The 21,640-nt window shown below is 45.1% G+C and overlaps 1 protein-coding gene across 1 annotated transcript; it reads right to left on the bottom strand.

Annotated features, from left to right (window-relative positions):
* Nucleotides 1–443: 443 nt before the first annotated feature.
* Nucleotides 444–14,559, bottom strand: LOC119564211 (keratinocyte proline-rich protein-like). Its single transcript, XM_037883453.2, has 2 exons — nucleotides 13,969–14,559; nucleotides 444–1,044 (listed from the first exon to the last, which is right to left on the bottom strand). Exons 1-2 carry the CDS (start codon nucleotides 14,541–14,543, stop codon nucleotides 444–446), a joined length of 1,176 nt encoding a protein of 391 aa, XP_037739381.1. The 5' UTR covers nucleotides 14,544–14,559.
* Between the last annotated feature and the right edge of the window lie 7,081 nt (nucleotides 14,560–21,640).

Genomic DNA, 21,640 nt, shown 5'->3' with positions numbered 1-21,640 from the left:
CAAAGGACAGCACATGGATCCAGACAGACAGCTGGGGGAGCACAAGAAAACAATGAGACAGTACCAGTCATCATGATGGACAGTGGTCTTGGCTAACCGGCTGCCTAACTGTTGTCAAGTTAAGTTTAAACATCAGCTTAGGCAGTCCTGGTTCCAACCTCCCTCAGCATCACCTGCTTCAGCTCTGTGAGATTCAAAAGAACGAAGAGAGAAGAATGATTTTAGATCTTCAAAGCATCTTTTATACAATTTCTACCGGAAGTAACCTTTTCTAGCAGCGCATCAAAAAAAAAGCTAGAAACACCTTGTCACTTATTAGGAGAACAGAGTACCCTTAAAGAAATGAGGGGATGAGGTAAGATGACCGACGAGAAGCCACAGGAATTAGTGCCATGAATTTGCACTCTGCTTTTCGTTCCGTGATGTTCCTTGTTATTTGCAGGTTACTTCCAATTGGGTGGCAACTGGCATTGCTGCTTGCATTGTTGCTGTTCAATGGGTGGGCACGTCTTCACACAAGGTGGGCATTTCACTGGCTCAGGGCATGGAGGAGTAACTGGGACTGGTGGTTCCTTGCATGGTGGCTTCTCTGGGCAACATGGTATTGGCTCGGGGCATAGAGGAGGAATATGGACTGATGGGAACTTGCACTGCTGCTTCTCCTGTGGACATGGTATTGGCTCGGGGCATGGAGGAGGAACTGGGACTGATTGTTCCTTACATGGCGGCTTCTCTGGACAACATGGTATTAGCTCAGGGCATGGAGGAGGAATATGGACTGGTGGCAACTTGCACTGCTCTTTCTCCTGAGGACATGGTATTGGCTCGGGGCATGGAAGAAGAACTGGGACTGATGGTTCATTGCATGGCGGCTTCTCTGGACAACATGGTATTGGCTCAGGACATTTCACCGGCTCTGGACACGGCACAATTTCTGGGCACTCTTTCGGGTTTCCTTTACAGAGTGCCGGCGGCAGGGTGGTGCCTTGCTTGCATTGCTGCTGGTCTTGGTCAAGAGACATCTTTGTTCCAATACAGGATAATCTAAAAGAAGCACCAGAGTGTATTAACACATGCTATGTAAATGCAGTAAGAATAGGAGCCAACCTCCCAGTGGATTGGGGGACCCTAATAATCTGTTAGAATGCCCTTGTCTTTATTCTCTCTTCCGCCTTTTGATGCCAACCCATCACTTATTTCACCCACTTTCTTCTTTTCATCGTGCCTTCTGATTCCTACTCTCACTCATTTTCCCTTCTCTTTTTTCTGTGCATCCTGGACAAGCCTCTTCCAGCTCCCACTACAAACTCCTTCAAACAGCAGCTGATTTCAATGTTTCCAATGAAATTGCCTTTTCCCCCCTCGCTCCTCCTCCCAATGAACTCAGGACCCCACTCTTTTCAGTATCTTTCTGTATCTATGCATGTTCCTTTTGCTTATCTAAAGCCCAGCTGAAAGGAGAATGAGTAAAGAAACCAGAGCAAAATATCCCCCCCTCCAATTGCTAGCACACTATAATACTGAATTTCTCAATGGTGAATACATGGAGCCTGATTCTCCTCTTCCTCTGTGTTTACATCAGTGTCACTTTATTGGTGCCCCTTTGGATTTCAGATGGTGTAAGTGAAAGGAGAATGACACCCACGGTACTCACAAGCGGTTGTGCAAAGAGTTAGTGAGAACAAGCATGATGCCAGTGGTGCGTGCACCCCCAGTGACATTCGCCGGTAGTGGCTTCTAGAAGGGATGGACAGTTGTGCGGCCACTCATAACACATGCAGATGGAGCAAGCAAAATCGACTGCACTCACACCCAGTGCTTCAAAGAGCAAGGCATACCCTGGTCACATCAGACCAGAGGGAGGTTCTCCTAGTGCTGCAATACACAACTGCACAGATGAATGATGGGAGATTTCCTGCTACCTAAGAAGCATCAGATACCTTCCACCAGCAGAGGGTGGGGTCTAAGAAAAGATATGACCTGACCCACCTTGTCTCTGCTTATCCTGGGGCCAACAAGGCTACAACAACTTTGCAATTAACTACAAACTTGGATGGATCTGTTGTCTAATGGCAAATCCTTATATGTTCTTATATTTCTAGGATCAATCTAGGCATACCAAGGAAAGTTTCACATATGTACCTCCAGATATTTTAACATCTAGAGCCAAATCCAAGTGGAGTTAGCTAAGGATATTTTTAACCTCTCCTCTCTGTGCTGCCACCCAATTCAATGCTGAGTTGAATTAAGATTTTAAAATTTCCCCCAATGGACAGGACACCAGGCTGTGATAACCTTAGCTCAAAAGTAAAGCGAAAAGAATCTGTAGGATCAGACTTACCCAACTGCCCAAGAAGAAGGAACCTGCAGAAGTCAAGTGGATTATGGAACTGGGAGGTGAGAGGACTTTTATATGGTTTCCAAGCCCTGCCTTCTGGATATGAGACAATCCACATGAATGATGGGCTCACTTGTTCCAACCCACAAGACTCAAGTATTTCCTCAACTGACCTGATGTTCTGAAGTTCCAGTGAGTGTTGTATAATTTATTCTAATCTCCTCCCTGACTAATCCGAAGGGGAACAGTTACAAAAGTGATAAAAACGGGTGATAAAATGGGAGCCCCCTTACCCCCACAGCATCAGCGCAGCTCCATTGAAGTCAATGGGCCAGATCTTCAGCTGGTTGACATTGACATAGCTTCATTGGAGTCAATGGAGCTCTGTCATTTTACCCAAGAGAGGGACCTGGCCACAGTTGTTTAAATGTGTCTGTGTTTAGAAATCTCGGGGGGCAGGGGGAAACCTCACTTCCCTGGGCCATTTGCCATTGAATTCATTGAAGTGACTCCTGATTTGGTTCTAGCATAAGTGAGAGGAGGATCTGGTTCTCGGTCTTCCAAGATTGGTTCAAGAAATCAAAGAGTTTGAGATGTTGAAAAGTCCAGCTAAAATGCTGCAGGATGGATTGGATGTCATATCAGATGAAAAGGTTTGTGGTTAAGTTACTGGCCTGGGAGTCAGGACTCCTGGGTTCATTCCTGCCAAAGGAGCTCCTGGGTTCTGCCGAAGACTCGCTGTGTGACCTTGGGCATGTCACTTCATCTTTCAGTTGCTCAGTTTCCCCATCTGTAAAATGTGGGCAGGAGCACTTCTCTGTTTCACAACAGTGGTGCGAGGCTAAGGGCATTCGTGTCTATGAGTTGGTCAGATGTTGTGGTGCTGATGGAACATATAAATACCTAAATAGAATGGAAAACCTTGTGGGCTTCTATCACCTTTCACCTTAGAAAAGGGGGGAGAATTGTACCTGTGGTGATAAGACATTTTCAAAACCTAAAATATAATTTTCTATTTTAGAAAAAGACTAAACGTCTTTTCTTTTGATGTCAGATGCTCTTGTGTCCCAGTGATGGACCTTCCCATGTTATCTCCCATAACCTAAGACAATTTGTCTCTCTATGCAATCCACTTGTCTTTCTAGCCAGTCAGGAATTTATGAAATTATATTTATCTATCTATCTATCTAACTTCAAGACTATTACAGGGAAGTCAAAGGATATGACCCTATTTTGATTACTTCTTCCATAAAGATAGGTCCATTTCCTGCTGAAGGTTTCAGCACTTTGGGATCCATCAGTGAACTTCTATTGTCCCGACTCAAAGATTAATAGGACTGGTTAAAATAAGAGGCCTGGTTTTCAGAGGTGTGGCGCTCTCACTGATTCCCAGGGAAGTTATGGGTGCTCCCTGCTCCTTTGGTAAGTTAGGATGTGACTAATACTGTTTAAGCAGAGGAGACCTTGATTTAGCGGATATGGATTGGGGCTGGGTGACAGGGCAATGCTGGTTTGCCATTATCAGCAGCCCTTCCCCAACCCTATGGAAACCATGGGCTTGCACAGGTGTAACTGAGGGCAGAATTTGGTTCATAGGTTTGCACACCAAGGTGTAGGATGGAGGAAGGCACAAATACGACTTCACTTTCCCCCCCCCAGAGCTGCTTATAACTTTTCGTTCAAAAGATTTTTTTTAACCAAAAAATGTTTTTTTGATTGGGGAGGCAGAAATTGTCCCCAAAATCCTGTGTTTTCATTAATAAAGCAAAAATTTTGAAAACTACAAATATTTAAACAACCCAAAGCACATTTTAAACTGGATGTTTTTGTTTTATTCAGTTAAGACCCCAAACATTTCACAGAAAATTTTTGATGACAAGGGAGAAAAAAGGGGGTATGAAATGGCTGCCATATGAGGAGAGATTAATAAGACTGGGACTTTTCAACTTGGAAAAGAGACAGCTAAGGGGTGATATGATTGAGGTCTATAAAATCATGACTGGTGTGGAGAAAGTAAATAAGGAAGTGTTATTTACTCCTCATAACACAAGAACTAAGGAGTACCAAATGAAATTAGTAGGCAGCAGATTTAAAACAAGCAAAAGGAAGTATTTTTTCACACAATGCACAATCAACCTATGGAACTCCTTGCCAGAGGATGTTGTGAAAGCCAAGACTCTAACAGGGTTCAAAAAAGAATGAGATAAGTTCATGAAGCATGGATCCATCAATGGCTATTTGCCAAGATGGACAGGGATGGTGTCCCGAGCCTCCGTTTGGCAGAAGCTGGGAATGGACGACAGGGAATGGATCACTTGATGATGACCTGTTCTGTTCATTCCCTCTGGGGCACCTGGCATTGGCCACTGTCAGAAGACAGGATACTTAGCTAGATGGACCTTTGGTCTGACCCAGAATGACCAGTCTTATTTCTAAGTTTTGATGGAATTGTTTAGTGGGGAAGTATTCTTTTCAGCTTTCCTGTGGGGAAGGGGGACTCGTTAGCCCCTGGAGCTGTTTAGCACAGCATAAGGGACTGTCCTACCTTGAATGGGCTGCTCACAGCCCTAATGAAACACCTTCATCACAAGCCATTCCCCCTTCCCTTCTCTTCCTCCATGTTTTCAAGGAAGAGGTGGCAGAGAGCACAGGATCTTGGGGGAATTCACTGGGGGACAGTTACAGGCATAAGGGAGTCTGAGGCAATGATGAATCCTGCCCATGGTATGTGTCTTTAGCACCATACGGATGCCATTTCAACAGAGTTGTGCTGATTTACGCCAGCTCAGGATCTGGTCCAAGGAGTGTACATCGCAAGAGCAGGAACTCCTGAAGTTTAAGCAAACTTATGAAGTATTACTAAGATTGGACAAGGTCTGATCAGACTTTCCGCCTAGGCTCAGCACTGATTTCAGTAGGATCGTTGCCCCAGGTCAGGCTGAGAGGATTATAAATGAATTAACTAGTGGTGAATAGATTAGGCGGGGTTTCTATAGAATTAATAATCTCCCACTCCCGAGAGAGAGGTGTCTCTGATGAATGATGACTTCAACCGGTACTAAGGAATTGTCAGCAGTGGTTGTGAAACAATCTGGTCCTCATGCAAATTCACTGTCTATTTCCCAGGTCTCATAAGCCTTATAAAATAGCTCCTCTCGGCAGGTGCATCAATCCACTTGACTGCGTATTTCCTTGTACCTACGGCTGAAACAGGTAAGTGACTCTCAGCTTCTTTAGCTCATGTTATTGCTGGTGTTAATTTGTTACTCTCTACCTCAGAGATAGAGCGATTTTTGTTGAGAGACTCATAGGCCAGCCGGGATCATCTCGTCTGACCGCCTGCACATCGCTGGCCTCAGAACCTCACCCACCCATTCCCAGGTTTCAGAGTAACAGCCGTGTTAGTCTGTATTCGCAAAAAGAAAAGGAGGACTTGTGGCACCTTAGAGACTAACCAATTTATTTGAGCATAAGCTTTCGTGAGCTACAGCTCACTTCATCGGATGCATGCTGTGGAAAGTGTAGAAGATCTTTTTATACACACAAAGCATGAAAAAATACCTCCCCCCACCCCACTCTCCTGCTGGTAATAGCTTATCTAAAGTGATCACTCTCCTTACAATGTGTATGATAATCAAGTTGGGCCAAATCCAGGGTTTAACAAGAACGTCTGAGGGGGCGGGGGGTAGGAAAAAACAAGGGGAAATAGGTTACCTTGCATAATGACTTAGCCACTCCCAGTCTCTATTCAAGCCTAAGTTAATTGTATCCAATTTGCAAATGAATTCCAATTCAACAGTCTCTCGCTGGAGTCTGGATTTGAAGTTTTTTTATTGTTCCCATGACCTCTGGCTTAGTTACTGAAGTCCTCAAATCATGGTTTAAAATCTTCAAGTTACAGAGAATCCACCATTTACTGTAGTTCAAACCAGCAAGTGACCCGTGCCCCAGGCTGCAGAGGAAGGAGAACCCCCCACTCCAGGGTCTCTGCCAATCTGTCCTGGAGGAAAACGCCATATTTGGGGTTAGGAAGGAAATCAGTTCAACCCTGAGCATGTGGGCAAGGCCCCCCAGCCAGACACTCAGGAAAGAATTCACTGTAGCTACTCAGAGCCCGCCCCATCTTGTGTCCCACGACCTCCATTGCCAATGCAATGGTGGGATTGCTGTCCGTTCTGTTCAGTGGTTGTCCTTTTAGAAATGGTTTCCATTTCCCATGTATCTTCTGTAGAAATGGTCCATGTTTTTTATTATTGTTATTATGGTTCCACCTAGATGCTCCCAACAAGATGAGGGCACTTTTGTGGGAGGCATTGTCCATACGCACCGTGCCAGGCAGTGCCTAACGCAAAGTGCTCTCAAACGAAACACACAAATGCTGAAGGAAGGAAGGAATAACAGGCCTCTCTCAGCAATGGGGAACTGAGATAAAGGGTGGTTAGGTAGAGCTGGTAGAAAAACGGAAAAACAATTTTGTGAAAAAATTCAAAATTGTTCCATCTTGCAGGGTTCAACTTGGGATAATTTCCCATTTTTGTGAGTCCCCCGCCCCCCAAATGTTGAAATGTATTTGCTTTTATTTAAAAAAACAACAACCCTCTTTCTGTCGAAGATGGCAGTAAAATGAATTATATTCAGGGTTGGGCTTTTTTTTGGCTTTCTGTTTCTTGAAAGACAATTGCTGGATCCCCAGGTCCCCATTGCTAATATCAAGCTGCAGCTTAAAGCCTGTTCAGATTGCAAAACCGGATGAGGGACTGAATGAATCTGTGAAAGCAGGCAAAGGCGCATCGTGCTATGTTTGGTACCTGCTGAAAAGACATGCCATTTTTCTTTCAGGTTTACCTAGATCATTGAAAGATGTCTTCCGATCAGCAGCAGTGTAAACAGACCTGCCCACCTCCTCCAAAATGCCAGGAGAAATGCCCTCCACCATGCAAGGAGCCCTGCAAGCCTTCGAAATGCCAGGAGCAATGCCCTCCACCATGCAAGGATCCCTGCCCTCCCAAATGCCCCCCTCCACAGCAGTCCCAAGACTGGAAGCACTGCTAACATCCTCTGAGCTACCACAATGAAACAAAAAGCCAGCAACAAGCACAGACTGCAGATGAGTCCCCTCTCTCATGACTTGCTTAGCTCATGTTCTCAGCCGAAGAAGCATTTCCTTCAGAGCTCTGCCTTGTTATGCTAAATCTTTCATTCGTATCCCGAGGCTTGCAATGAGCTGATGATGTAGCCCTGAGATATACCGTTCAGCCGGGAGCGATGTACTCCTCGCTTCTACTCAATGGGCATCCAGCATTGCAGACATGTCATTATCCTCTTTTCCATCTGATTCTTAATTGTGGACGTGCAACAATAAAATTTCAATTAAGATCATTATCTGTCTCCTGCTCTTTCTTGTACTTTTTCTCTGATCCCCATTCCAACTATTTCTCTGAGATCCAGTTTCACATAGGAGCACAGTAATTGCCAGACTGGATGAGACCCCCCAGGTCCCTTAGCCCAGTATCCTGCCTTCAACAGCGGCCAACACCACCTGCTTCAGAAGAAGGTGTATGAACCCCACAGTGGGCAGATGTGGGATAAATTTGCCCCCTGACCCATCCCCTGTGAATGGTGTCACCCTGATCTCTAATACTTCGAGACTGCCTTAAACCCTGCAGCTTGTTTCTCTTAAAAAAAACCCTTAATTGTTAAGGCCAACATAGGTTGAACAAAGAAATGTAAGCCTTCTGCCTGTCAGAGTTGGCAGCAACAAGGGCCAGGTTCAATATCTAGGGGACCCATTCCAATAACACAATACAAAACCGGCTCGAGCCCCCACCCAGTGACCTGGGACAAATATATACCACCCCGCTGGGCGCCTCCAAGAGGCAATACTTCAGCTCTCGCAAGTACATAGTCTGAGTGTAGCAAAAAGCCTTTTAATAACAGAGAGAAACAATGTGACATTAGGTTGGGGAAACACCACCAACAGGATTCATAACACAACCCATGAGCAAAAAAACCCACCCCAAGCAAATTGGGTCGTGTCCTTTCCCTTTGGTTCTTGAGTCCAGCAACCCAAAATCACCCAAAGTCCCAAAAGTCCAACAACCCAAAAGTCTCTGTCCCTGGTCAGGACAGCCCCAGAGTTTGAAAGTTTATCTGCAGAGTTTTACCTCCCAACCTGGGTGGAGATTTGGGGGGGGGGGCGCGTTAAGGGACACCTTACATGGTCCAAAGCTGATGGCCCCACCTCTCCATGGGGCTCCACTCTGCCAGCCGCCCCATGAGCTGCTCTAGGCATCCAACAAACAGCTCTGCTCCACCCGCCGCTCTGCTCTGCATCCCGCAAACTGCTCCACCATATATCTTCAGGCCCCCCCACTACTTAACACAACACTCAGTGATTTCAGCTCTTAGGCGGTTCAGCTCTTTTGTGATTTCAGCTTGTAGTAGGGGAGCCTCAGTGCTGGTGCACCATTAGCCCAAAGGGAATTCAGCTCAGCAGCCTGTAACTAGACCCTAATGGAATCAAAATTAGCTCTGATATTCCACAGTGGAGAGAGGAGGAAGTGCAATTAGCATGTAAGGCCCTCACCAGGAAACCCATACCACCAAGTATTAATACCTATCCCCCAGCCTCTCTCAATTTTGGAACCTATGTCCCTTGCCTAGCGAGTGCTACTTAGTTGATGGCGAGTCCCTCCATCATAACAAAAGGCCAAGTACAGTTCCACTGTCCTTGATTCCCATAATCAGGGTAATAACAATTTATTCTTCCTGCCCCAATAACAGAGACGCTGGGGATCCCACGGCAGCCAAAGTGACCATTTGGGCAGCTATGGCCTCATTCTAGGCGGAGTGGGTGTGCCTATGCAAATGAGATTGGCCCCTGAAGTTCTTTTCCACACCTCACCACCAGATGTCAGGGTGGAGCTCATCCTGACTCTGCTTACACAAAGAAATAGGAATATTGAATTCTTGGCTCACTTACAATCAATGTTAACAAGAAAAAAAGTGTTAGAATTTAAATGTGTCAATGGAAATGTCTAGGTGAATGAGTGACCTTTTCTGTGGGTAGCACAAATAATTGTAGATCAGGCAAATACTAAAAAATCATTTTGGATTTACAGGCCTCTCAGTTGTCTCCTATTGAAAAGAAAGTGAGCAGGTTGTTGTACTGAATTGTACTTTAATTTGGCGGTCATTCATTTTCTGATAAAGAAATGCATTTGCCAGAATGCTTGTAGGAAATAAACAATTTTTTTGCAAATTTCAAAAATTTCACTAGGGATTTTTGTTTGTTGGTTGGTTTTTTAATAATACAGAGGTTGGTTGTTTTCCAAATTCTCCATGGAATTTTTTAATCTTTTTTTTTCCATTTTTAAAATGAGTAGTTTTGGACAATGAATTTTTTTCAATTTTGCAAGAAATCCCCCCTTAACGCAGACGACCAATCAAAATCATGAATACAAAACCCAATGTAGAACTCCAGAACAAACAAAGACTAAAAAAAAATGTTTTCACCAAAAGCCTTCACTGAGAATTTATTTTACAAACAACCCAATACTTGGGAAAAAATCAAAATCCTGCCATCCAACTTCTAAGGGTCCCTTTGGGCTGTGAGGTTAGTTAGAGATTGCCGGAGCACCGTGCACTCTACGCATGGTCAAAGCAGCGCCCGCTGACATGCCTAGCTCTTTCATTAGGGAATGGGTCAATGGGAAGGGTTTGCATTAGAGGTCCAGCACTGCTTGACCTTCTAAAACAGGGGTGGGCAAACTACGGCCCAAAGGTCAGATCCAGCCCACCAGCCATTTTTATCAGCCCCTTGAGCTTCCACTGGCACCCCAGCTTGGGAGCAGGGTCTGGGGCTGCTCCATGAGGCTCCTGGAAGCAGTGGCATGGCCCCCCCTTCAGCTCCTACGCATAGGGGCAGCCAGGGGATCTGCCCTGCACACTGCCTCCATCACATAGGAGCCAGAGAAGACACATGCCGCTGCTTCTGGGAGCTGCTTGAGGTAAGCGTCACCTAGAGACTTCACCACTGAGCCTGTTATACCAATAAAATAAAAACCAGCCGGATCTTATTAAAGGGGAAAAGGCAAAATACCACATTTATTGTGAATACAGAAAGAATCCTAGTAAGCAGTTAGTTACAGCTATAACAGTCCATTCAATCTCATATTTATTCACACATTCATTCATACACACACACACAGGTTCTGCAAGGTTGTTATCATAGTTACCAGCCTTAGAGTTGCTCATGCCAAGCCACTGGCCAGGTGGCCTGGACATAAGGAGGGAGCAGGGCCTCGTCAGATGCTCATCTAATGTTCCTGGAAGTTGGTTTGCAGAATCAGACCCCAAAGTTCTCACTTTCTAGAGTCCATTTTTATAGGAATTTCTTCCTATGCCAGTCTATGGGAATTGCTTCATCATGCTGTTGCTGAATCAATCAGCAGATGGCACATTCCTGACGGCTCTGTGCTGCCAGATGTTATCTTGTTCTTTGGTTCTCCCATTCTTGAGGCTGTTGGGTGGATTCCAGTCTGCCCCCTGGGGGTCCTCTGGTTATTTCCACTTGACGCCTTCTTCAGCCAATGGACACTGGATTCTTAGGCTGGCACCTCCCTGATCATTCAGTTATTATCCACACCAAGCATCCATCCACATACATCCTCTATCTCTATTTTAATCACAATTCTTAACAAAGCGAGATGAATACAACAAAAGGGCGGGGAGTCTCTGGGTGCTGTTTCTGTTATTACAGAGTGTTGCTTTGAGTCTCTCTCTGTGTGAGTAGTTGTTGTTCTTACAAAGAATTGCTTTGAGAACAGACTCTGTCTTAGAGTGTATTAATGAAATTAGCAGCTTGCAAGTTTCACACAGAGAGGGAGAGAAACAGTACCAAAAACCAAGAGACCTCTGAATTAGTAATACCCTGGAATTTAAACTAAAGGAATCAAAATCATTTGTGATTTTAATACAGAACTTCTTTAATATGATCCAACAAGCCTCCTCCTGTCCCCCAACCCCTGCCCCAAACTGAACCCCCTTCCGCACTCCAAACCCCTTGATCCCAGCCTGGAGCACCCTCCTGCACCCCAAACCTCTCTAAACCCTAGCCCCACCTCAGAACCCACACCCCCAGCCGGAGCCCTCACCTCCCCACACCTGTGCCCTAGTTACTGGAGCAGTCTGTGCAGGTCTTTTGTAATTACACCTACACATAAAGAAAGTTTCTAAACACAGGGCTAACTAATATCTATGGGTGTTTAACTACAAAAGAGACAAGTTTGGGGTTTTGGACATCTGCAGCTTACTACTGGATGGGGGAGGACTCAGAAATTTGCAGTAAGGTCTTAATTTTTTTATGGAGCTGGGAAGCCTGCCAATGTCGGTGTAAACTGACTAGGGTTGCCAGGCCTTTGGTTTTGGACCGTAATGCCTGGTTGAAAAGGCACTGTTCCTGCCCCGAGTGCTGGCTCCATTGTTCCCATTGGCCGGGAACCGTAATCCACAAAACCTAACCCTAACCCTAACCCAGAGCCTGCACCCCCCACAACCCATACCGCCATCCCACACCACCACCCCTGCCCCATCCTAGAGCCCTTTCCTTCACCCAACCCCCCCCGTACCTCATGCCACCCCAGAGCCCACACCCCTGGCCGGAACCCTCACCCCCCCTCCCGCACCTCAAGCCCTTGCCCCAGCCTGGTGAAAGTGAACGAGGGTGTGGGATAGCGAGCAATGGAGGGAGGGGGGATGGAGCCAGTGGGAGTTGGAGCCTTGGCGAAGGGGCAGGGCGGGGGAGGGGGCATCAGGTCAAGGGTGGCGCAGGGGTGTTCAGTTTTGTGCAAACAGAAAGTTGGCAACCCTACAACTGACTGATATTCCCTCAGCACTGGCAGCATCTATCTTTAGGTAGAGAATGGGGAAGGGGGGTAAAGAGCATATGGGCCAGCTGAGGAATAATCTTGGTGACATCCTACCCATGGTAAGCAACTGGGATTGACCAGACCCCAAGAGGGAATCCTTTCAAACAGATTCTGCATTGACCTGCACTTTCCACAGTCATTTTCACCACTGCAAAGTGAGTGTAACCAGGCGACCAGTCTGGTTTGGCCACTTTTCATTCCCCTTTTGCACGAGTGTGACCATATGAGATGCCGGAGGATCAGGTGAATCAGCTCCTTATTAATTTAACTTGCCTTCATTTGTGATGATCTCATTAATTCAGCAGGTACAGGGAGTGTCTCTCTATGCTTTAATTCAATTGCAAGTTACAGGGCTCAATGCTGCGATCACTGGGGGAAAATCCCTGGTCTGTGCTATGCAAAATGCCAGACCACAGGATCAGAACGGCCCCTTCTAGCCTTTAAAATCTATGCACCCTCTGAGTCCTTTCTCACTTAACAATCAATCAGTATTTCAAGGTGAACTTCTTTTTCTATTTCTTTAGAGATTTTGTAGGTAGAATTATTTAACAAAGAGTCTGTCCATAACCGATTATGTTATTTTGGTTTTTTTATTGTTGAAATTCACAGTGAAAGCAATTATGGCTACAATACCAACAACATACACAGGATGATTACGGACAAGTACAGAGTACATCAACAACATCATTGTTACAGAGTATGGGAACACACAGCCAAGGTTTTAACTCAGATAGCAGAGCGTATACATGTCATGCATCATTCTGTACAGTTAGTCGATGGAAGCCATGCACTAAGGTTGAGTTCTTGTGGAATGAGCATGGGTTAGGTCTTTCCCCTAATCAAGGTCTTTCCCCTCACTGCTTGCAGGTTGAGTTGTTGTTTTGGTGTCTTGGAAAAGCTGATATAACTTATTCGTGGACAAATGGCTCTGAAGTTGTGGGACTTTTTTTTAATGGAGGGGACTTGCAATTCAATAAAGTAGATTTCTTATGGGACTAGAGGTCAACATAGGAATCTTTGTGCCTTATCTATTCTGGTGTAATTTCCATTAGATGAGAAATTTAGGACTGTGAATTTGTAATGTCTGGAAAATCCTCTGTTCTAGTCCAGGCATTATTATAATTTATTATTTGTATTGTGGTAATGCCTCGGAGCCTCAGTCAGGGGTCAGGACTCCATGGTGCTAGGCACAGTACAAACACAGAACTAAAAGTCTGTCTCTGCCCCAAGGAGCTTACAGTGTAAGTATATGACAAAGGACAGCACATGGATCCAGACAGACAGCTGGGGGAGCACAAGAAAACAATGAGACAGTACCAGTCATCATGATGGACAGTGGTCTTGGCTAACCGGCTGCCTACCTGTTGTCAAGTTAAGTTTAAACATCAGCTTAGGCAGTCCTGGTTCCAACCTCCCTCAGCATCACCTGCTTCAGCTCTGTGAGGTTCAAAAGAAGGAGGAGAGAAGAATGATTTTAGATCTTCAAAGCATCTTTTATACAATTTCTATCGGAAGTACCTTTTTCTAGCAGCGCATCAAAAAAAAAAGCTAGAAACACCTTGTCACTTATTAGGAGAACAGAGTACCCTTAAAGAAATGAGGGGATGAGGTCAGATGACCGACGAGAAGCCACAGGAATTAGTGCCATGAATTTGCACTCTGCTTTTCGTTCCGTGATGTTCCTTGTTATTTGCAGGTTACTTCCAATTGGGTGGCAACTGGCATTGCTGCTTGCATTGTTGCTGTTCAATGGGTGGGCACGTCTTCACACAAGGTGGGCATTTCACTGGCTCAGGGCATGGAGGAGTAACTGGGACTGGTGGTTCCTTGCATGGTGGCTTCTCTGGGCAACATGGTATTGGCTCGGGGCATAGAGGAGGAATATGGACTGATGGGAACTTGCACTGCTGCTTCTCCTGTGGACATGGTATTGGCTCGGGGCATGGAGGAGGAACTGGGACTGATTGTTCCTTACATGGCGGCTTCTCTGGACAACATGGTATTAGCTCAGGGCATGGAGGAGGAATATGGACTGGTGGCAACTTGCACTGCTCTTTCTCCTGAGGACATGGTATTGGCTCGGGGCATGGAAGAAGAACTGGGACTGATGGTTCATTGCATGGCGGCTTCTCTGGACAACATGGTATTGGCTCAGGACATTTCACCGGCTCTGGACACGGCACAATTTCTGGGCACTCTTTCGGGTTTCCTTTACAGAGTGCCGGCGGCAGGGTGGTGCCTTGCTTGCATTGCTGCTGGTCTTGGTCAAGAGACATCTTTGTTCCAATACAGGATAATCTAAAAGAAGCACCAGAGTGTATTAACACATGCTATGTAAATGCAGTAAGAATAGGAGCCAACCTCCCAGTGGATTGGGGGACCCTAATAATCTGTTAGAATGCCCTTGTCTTTATTCTCTCTTCCGCCTTTTGATGCCAACCCATCACTTATTTCACCCACTTTCTTCTTTTCATCGTGCCTTCTGATTCCTACTCTCACTCATTTTCCCTTCTCTTTTTTCTGTGCATCCTGGACAAGCCTCTTCCAGCTCCCACTACAAACTCCTTCAAACAGCAGCTGATTTCAATGTTTCCAATGAAATTGCCTTTTCCCCCCTCGCTCCTCCTCCCAATGAACTCAGGACCCCACTCTTTTCAGTATCTTTCTGTATCTATGCATGTTCCTTTTGCTTATCTAAAGCCCAGCTGAAAGGAGAATGAGTAAAGAAACCAGAGCAAAATATCCCCCCCTCCAATTGCTAGCACACTATAATACTGAATTTCTCAATGGTGAATACATGGAGCCTGATTCTCCTCTTCCTCTGTGTTTACATCAGTGTCACTTTATTGGTGCCCCTTTGGATTTCAGATGGTGTAAGTGAAAGGAGAATGACACCCATGGTACTCACAAGCGGTTGTGCAAAGAGTTAGTGAGAACAAGCATGATGCCAGTGGTGCGTGCACCCCCAGTGACATTCGCCGGTAGTGGCTTCTAGAAGGGATGGACAGTTGTGCGGCCACTCATAACACATGCAGATGGAGCAAGCAAAATCGACTGCACTCACACCCAGTGCTTCAAAGAGCAAGGCATACCCTGGTCACATCAGACCAGAGGGAGGTTCTCCTAGTGCTGCAATACACAACTGCACAGATGAATGGTGGGAGATTTCCTGCTACCTAAGAAGCATCAGATACCTTCCACCAGCAGAGGGTGGGGTCTAAGAAAAGATATGACCTGACCCACCTTGTCTCTGCTTATCCTGGGGCCAACAAGGCTACAACAACTTTGCAATTAACTACAAACTTGGATGGATCTGTTGTCTAATGGCAAATCCTTATATGTTCTTATATTTCTAGGATCAATCTAGGCATACCAAGGAAAGTTTCACATATGTACCTCCAGATATTTTAACATCTAGAGCCAAATCCAAGTGGAGTTAGCTAAGGATATTTTTAACCTCTCCTCTCTGTGCTGCCACCCAATTCAATGCTGAGTTGAATTAAGATTTTAAAATTTCCCCCAATGGACAGGACACCAGGCTGTGATAACCTTAGCTCAAAAGTAAAGCGAAAAGAATCTGTAGGATCAGACTTACCCAACTGCCCAAGAAGAAGGAACCTGCAGAAGTCAAGTGGATTATGGAACTGGGAGGTGAGAGGACTTTTATATGGTTTCCAAGCCCTGCCTTCTGGATATGAGACAATCCACATGAATGATGGGCTCACTTGTTCCAACCCACAAGACTCAAGTATTTCCTCAACTGACCTGATGTTCTGAAGTTCCAGTGAGTGTTGTATAATTTATTCTAATCTCCTCCCTGACTAATCCGAAGGGGAACAGTTACAAAAGTGATAAAAACGGGTGATAAAATGGGAGCCCCCTTACCCCCACAGCATCAGCGCAGCTCCATTGAAGTCAATGGGCCAGATCTTCAGCTGGTTGACATTGACATAGCTTCATTGGAGTCAATGGAGCTCTGTCATTTTACCCAAGAGAGGGACCTGGCCACAGTTGTTTAAATGTGTCTGTGTTTAGAAATCTCGGGGGGCAGGGGGAAACCTCACTTCCCTGGGCCATTTGCCATTGAATTCATTGAAGTGACTCCTGATTTGGTTCTAGCATAAGTGAGAGGAGGATCTGGTTCTCGGTCTTCCAAGATTGGTTCAAGAAATCAAAGAGTTTGAGATGTTGAAAAGTCCAGCTAAAATGCTGCAGGATGGATTGGATGTCATATCAGATGAAAAGGTTTGTGGTTAAGTTACTGGCCTGGGAGTCAGGACTCCTGGGTTCATTCCTGCCAAAGGAGCTCCTGGGTTCTGCCGAAGACTCGCTGTGTGACCTTGGGCATGTCACTTCATCTTTCAGTTGCTCAGTTTCCCCATCTGTAAAATGTGGGCAGGAGCACTTCTCTGTTTCACAACAGTGGTGCGAGGCTAAGGGCATTCGTGTCTATGAGTTGGTCAGATGTTGTGGTGCTGATGGAACATATAAATACCTAAATAGAATGGAAAACCTTGTGGGCTTCTATCACCTTTCACCTTAGAAAAGGGGGGAGAATTGTACCTGTGGTGATAAGACATTTTCAAAACCTAAAATATAATTTTCTATTTTTAGAAAAAGACTAAACGTCTTTTCTTTTGATGTCAGATGCTCTTGTGTCCCAGTGATGGACCTTCCCATGTTATCTCCCATAACCTAAGACAATTTGTCTCTCTATGCAATCCACTTGTCTTTCTAGCCAGTCAGGAATTTATGAAATTATATTTATCTATCTATCTATCTAACTTCAAGACTATTACAGGGAAGTCAAAGGATATGACCCTATTTTGATTACTTCTTCCATAAAGATAGGTCCATTTCCTGCTGAAGGTTTCAGCACTTTGGGATCCATCAGTGAACTTCTATTGTCCCGACTCAAAGATTAATAGGACTGGTTAAAATAAGAGGCCTGGTTTTCAGAGGTGTGGCGCTCTCACTGATTCCCAGGGAAGTTATGGGTGCTCTCTGCTCCTTTGGTAAGTTAGGATGTGACTAATACTGTTTAAGCAGAGGAGACCTTGATTTACCGGATATGGATTGGGGCTGGGTGACAGGGCAATGCTGGTTTGCCATTATCAGCAGCCCTTCCCCAACCCTATGGAAACCATGGGCTTGCACAAGTGTAACTGAGGGCAGAATTTGGTTCATAGGTTTGCACACCCAGGTGTAGGATGGAGGAAGGCACAAATACGGCTTCACTTTTTCCCCCCCTAGAGCTGCTTATAACTTTTCGTTCAAAAGATTTTTTTTAATCAAAAAATGTTTTTTTGATTGGGGAGGCAGAAATTGTCCCCAAAATCCTGTGTTTTCATTAATAAAGCAAAAATTTTGAAAACTACAAATATTTAAACAACCCAAAGCACATTTTAAACTGGATGTTTTTGTTTTATTCAGTTAAGACCCCAAACATTTCACAGAAAATTTTTGATGACAAGGGAGAAAAAAGGGGGTATGAAATGGCTGCCATATGAGGAGAGATTAATAAGACTGGGACTTTTCAACTTGGAAAAGAGACAGCTAAGGGGTGATATGATTGAGGTCTATAAAATCATGACTGGTGTGGAGAAAGTAAATAAGGAAGTGTTATTTACTCCTCATAACACAAGAACTAAGGGGTACCAAATGAAATTAGTAGGCAGCAGATTTAAAACAAGCAAAAGGAAGTATTTTTTCACACAATGCACAATCAACCTATGGAACTCCTTGCCAGAGGATGTTGTGAAAGCCAAGACTCTAACAGGGTTCAAAAAAGAATGAGATAAGTTCATGAAGCATGGATCCATCAATGGCTATTTGCCAAGATGGACAGGGATGGTGTCCCAAGCCTCCGTTTGACAGAAGCTGGGAATGGACGACAGGGAATGGATCACTTGATGATGACCTGTTCTGTTCATTCCCTCTGGGGCACCTGGCATTGGCCACTGTCAGAAGACAGGATACTTAGCTAGATGGACCTTTGGTCTGACCCAGAATGACCAGTCTTATGTTCTAAGTTTTGATGGAATTGTTTAGTGGGGAAGTATTCTTTTCAGCTTTCCTGTGGGGAAGGGGGACTCGTTAGCCCCTGGAGCTGTTTAGCACAGCATAAGGGACTGTCCTACCTTGAATTGGCTGCTCACAGCCCTAATGAAACACCTTCATCACAAGCCATTCCCCCTTCCCTTCTCTTCCTCCATGTTTTCAAGGAAGAGGTGGCAGAGAGCACAGGATCTTGGGGGAATTCACTGGGGGACAGTTACAGGCATAAGGGAGTCTGAGGCAATGATGAATCCTGCCCATGGTATGTGTCTTTAGCACCATACGGATGCCATTTCAACAGAGTTGTGCTGATTTACGCCAGCTCAGGATCTGGTCCAAGGAGTGTACATCGCAAGAGCAGGAACTCCTGAAGTTTAAGCAAACTTATGAAGTATTACTAAGATTGGACAAGGTCTGATCAGACTTTCCGCCTAGGCTCAGCACTGATTTCAGTAGGATCGTTGCCCCAGGTCAGGCTGAGAGGATTATAAATGAATTAACTAGTGGTGAATAGATTAGGCGGGGTTTCTATAGAATTAATAATCTCCCACTCCCGAGAGAGAGGTGTCTCTGATGAATGATGACTTCAACCGGTACTAAGGAATTGTCAGCAGTGGTTGTGAAACAATCTGGTCCTCATGCAAATTCACTGTCTATTTCCCAGGTCTCATAAGCCTTATAAAATAGCTCCTCTCGGTAGGTGCATCAATCCACTTGACTGCGTGTTTCCTTGTACCTACGGCTGAAACAGGTAAGTGACTCTCAGCTTCTTTAGCTCATGTTATTGCTGGTGTTAATTTGTTACTCTCTACCTCAGAGATAGAGCGATTTTTGTTGAGAGACTCATAGGCCAGCCGGGATCATCTCGTCTGACCGCCTGCACATCGCTGGCCTCAGAACCTCACCCACCCATTCCCAGGTTTCAGAGTAACAGCCATGTTAGTCTGTATTCGCAAAAAGAAAAGGAGGACTTGTGGCACCTTAGAGACTAACCAATTTATTTGAGCATAAGCTTTCGTGAGCTACAGCTCACTTCATCGGATGCATGCTGTGGAAAGTGTAGAAGATCTTTTTATACACACAAAGCATGAAAAAATACCTCCCCCCACCCCACTCTCCTGCTGGTAATAGCTTATCTAAAGTGATCACTCTCCTTACAATGTGTATGATAATCAAGTTGGGCCATTTCCAGCACAAATCCAGGGTTTAACAAGAACGTCTGAGGGGGCGGGGGGTAGGAAAAAACAAGGGGAAATAGGTTACCTTGCATAATGACTTAGCCACCCCCAGTCTCTATTCAAGCCTAAGTTAATTGTATCCAATTTGCAAATGAATTCCAATTCAACAGTCTCTCGCTGGAGTCTGGATCTGAAGTTTTTTTATTGTTCCCATGACCTCTGGCTTAGTTACTGAAGTCCTCAAATCATGGTTTAAAATCTTCAAGTTACAGAGAATCCACCATTTACTGTAGTTCAAACCAGCAAGTGACCCGTGCCCCAGGCTGCAGAGGAAGGAGAACCCCCCACTCCAGGGTCTCTGCCAATCTGTCCTGGAGGAAAACGCCATATTTGGGGTTAGGAAGGAAATCAGTTCAACCCTGAGCATGTGGGCAAGGCCCCCCAGCCAGACACTCAGGAAAGAATTCACTGTAGCTACTCAGAGCCCTCCCCATCTTGTGTCCCACGACCTCCATTGCCAATGCAATGGTGGGATTGCTGTCCGTTCTGTTCAGTGGTTGTCCTTTTAGAAATGGTTTCCATTTCCCATGTATCTTCTGTAGAAATGGTCCATGTTTTTTATTATTGTTATTATGGTTCCACCTAGATGCTCCCAACAAGATGAGGGCACTTTTGTGGGAGGCATTGTCCATACGCACCGTGCCAGGCAGTGCCTAATGCAAAGTGCTCTCAAACGAAACACACAAATGCTGAAGGAAGGAAGGAATAACAGGCCTCTCTCAGCAATGGGGAACTGAGATAAAGGGTGATTAGGTAGAGCTGGTAGAAAAACAGAAAAACAATTTTGTGAAAAAATTCAAAATTGTTCCATCTTGCAGGGTTCAACTTGGGATAATTTCCCATTTTTGTGAGTTCCCCACCCAAAAAATGTTGAAATGTATTTGCTTTTATTTAAAAAAACAACAACCCTCTTTCTGTCGAAGATGGCAGTAAAATGAATTATATTCAGGGTTGGGCTTTTTTTTGGCTTTCTGTTTCTTGAAAGACAATTGCTGGATCCCCAGGTCCCCATTGCTAATATCAAGCTGCAGCTTAAAGCCTGTTTAGATTGCAAAACCGGATGAGGGACTGAATGAATCTGTGAAAGCAGGCAAAGGCGCATCGTGCTATGTTTGGTACCTGCTGAAAAGACACACCATTTTTCTTTCAGGTTTACCTAGATCATTGAAAGATGTCTTCCGATCAGCAGCAGTGTAAACAGACCTGCCCACCTCCTCCAAAATGCCAGGAGAAATGCCCTCCACCATGCAAGGAGCCCTGCAAGCCTTCGAAATGCCAGGAGCAATGCCCTCCACCATGCAAGGATCCCTGCCCTCCCAAATGCCCCCCTCCACAGCAGTCCCAAGACTGGAAGCACTGCTAACATCTTCTGAGCTACCACAATGAAACAAAAAGCCAGCAACAAGCACAGACTGCAGCTGAGTCCCCTCTCTCATGACTTGCTTAGCTCGTGTTCTCAGCCGAAGAAGCATTTCCTTCAGAGCTCTGCCTTGTTATGCTAAATCTTTCATTTGCATCCCGAGACTTGCAATGAGCTGATGATGTAGCCCTGAGATATACCGTACATCCGGGAGCGATGTACTCCTCGCTTCTACTCAGTGGGCATCCAGCATTGCAGACATGTCATTATCCTCTTCTCCATCTGATTCTTAATTGTGGACGTGCAACAATAAAATTTCAATTAAGATCATTATCTGTCTCCTGCTCTTTCTTGTGCTTTTTCTCTGTTCCCCATTCCAACTATTTCTCTGAGATCCAGTTTCACATAGGAGCACAGTAACTGCCAGACTGGATGAGACCCCCGGTCCCTTAGCCCAATATTCAACAGTGGCCAACACCACCTGCTTCAGAAGAAGGTATATAAACCCCCCTGCCCCAACCCCTGTGAATGGTGTCACCCTGATCTCTAATACTTCGAGACTGGCTTAAACCCTGCAGTTTGTTTCTCTTAAAAATAACCTTAATTGTTAAGGCCAACATAGGTTGAACAAAGAAAGAAATAGGAATAGTGAATTCTTGGCTCACTTACAATCAATGTTAACAAGAAAAAAAGTGTAAGAAATTAAACGTGTCAATGG

This window comes from Chelonia mydas, chromosome 24 (genome assembly GCF_015237465.2).
Source record: "Chelonia mydas isolate rCheMyd1 chromosome 24, rCheMyd1.pri.v2, whole genome shotgun sequence".
In the NCBI taxonomy this organism is placed as follows: Eukaryota; Metazoa; Chordata; order Testudines; family Cheloniidae; genus Chelonia; species Chelonia mydas.
The sequence above is the reverse complement of the archived record's forward strand: the minus strand, read 5'-3'. Positions and strand labels throughout refer to the sequence as shown.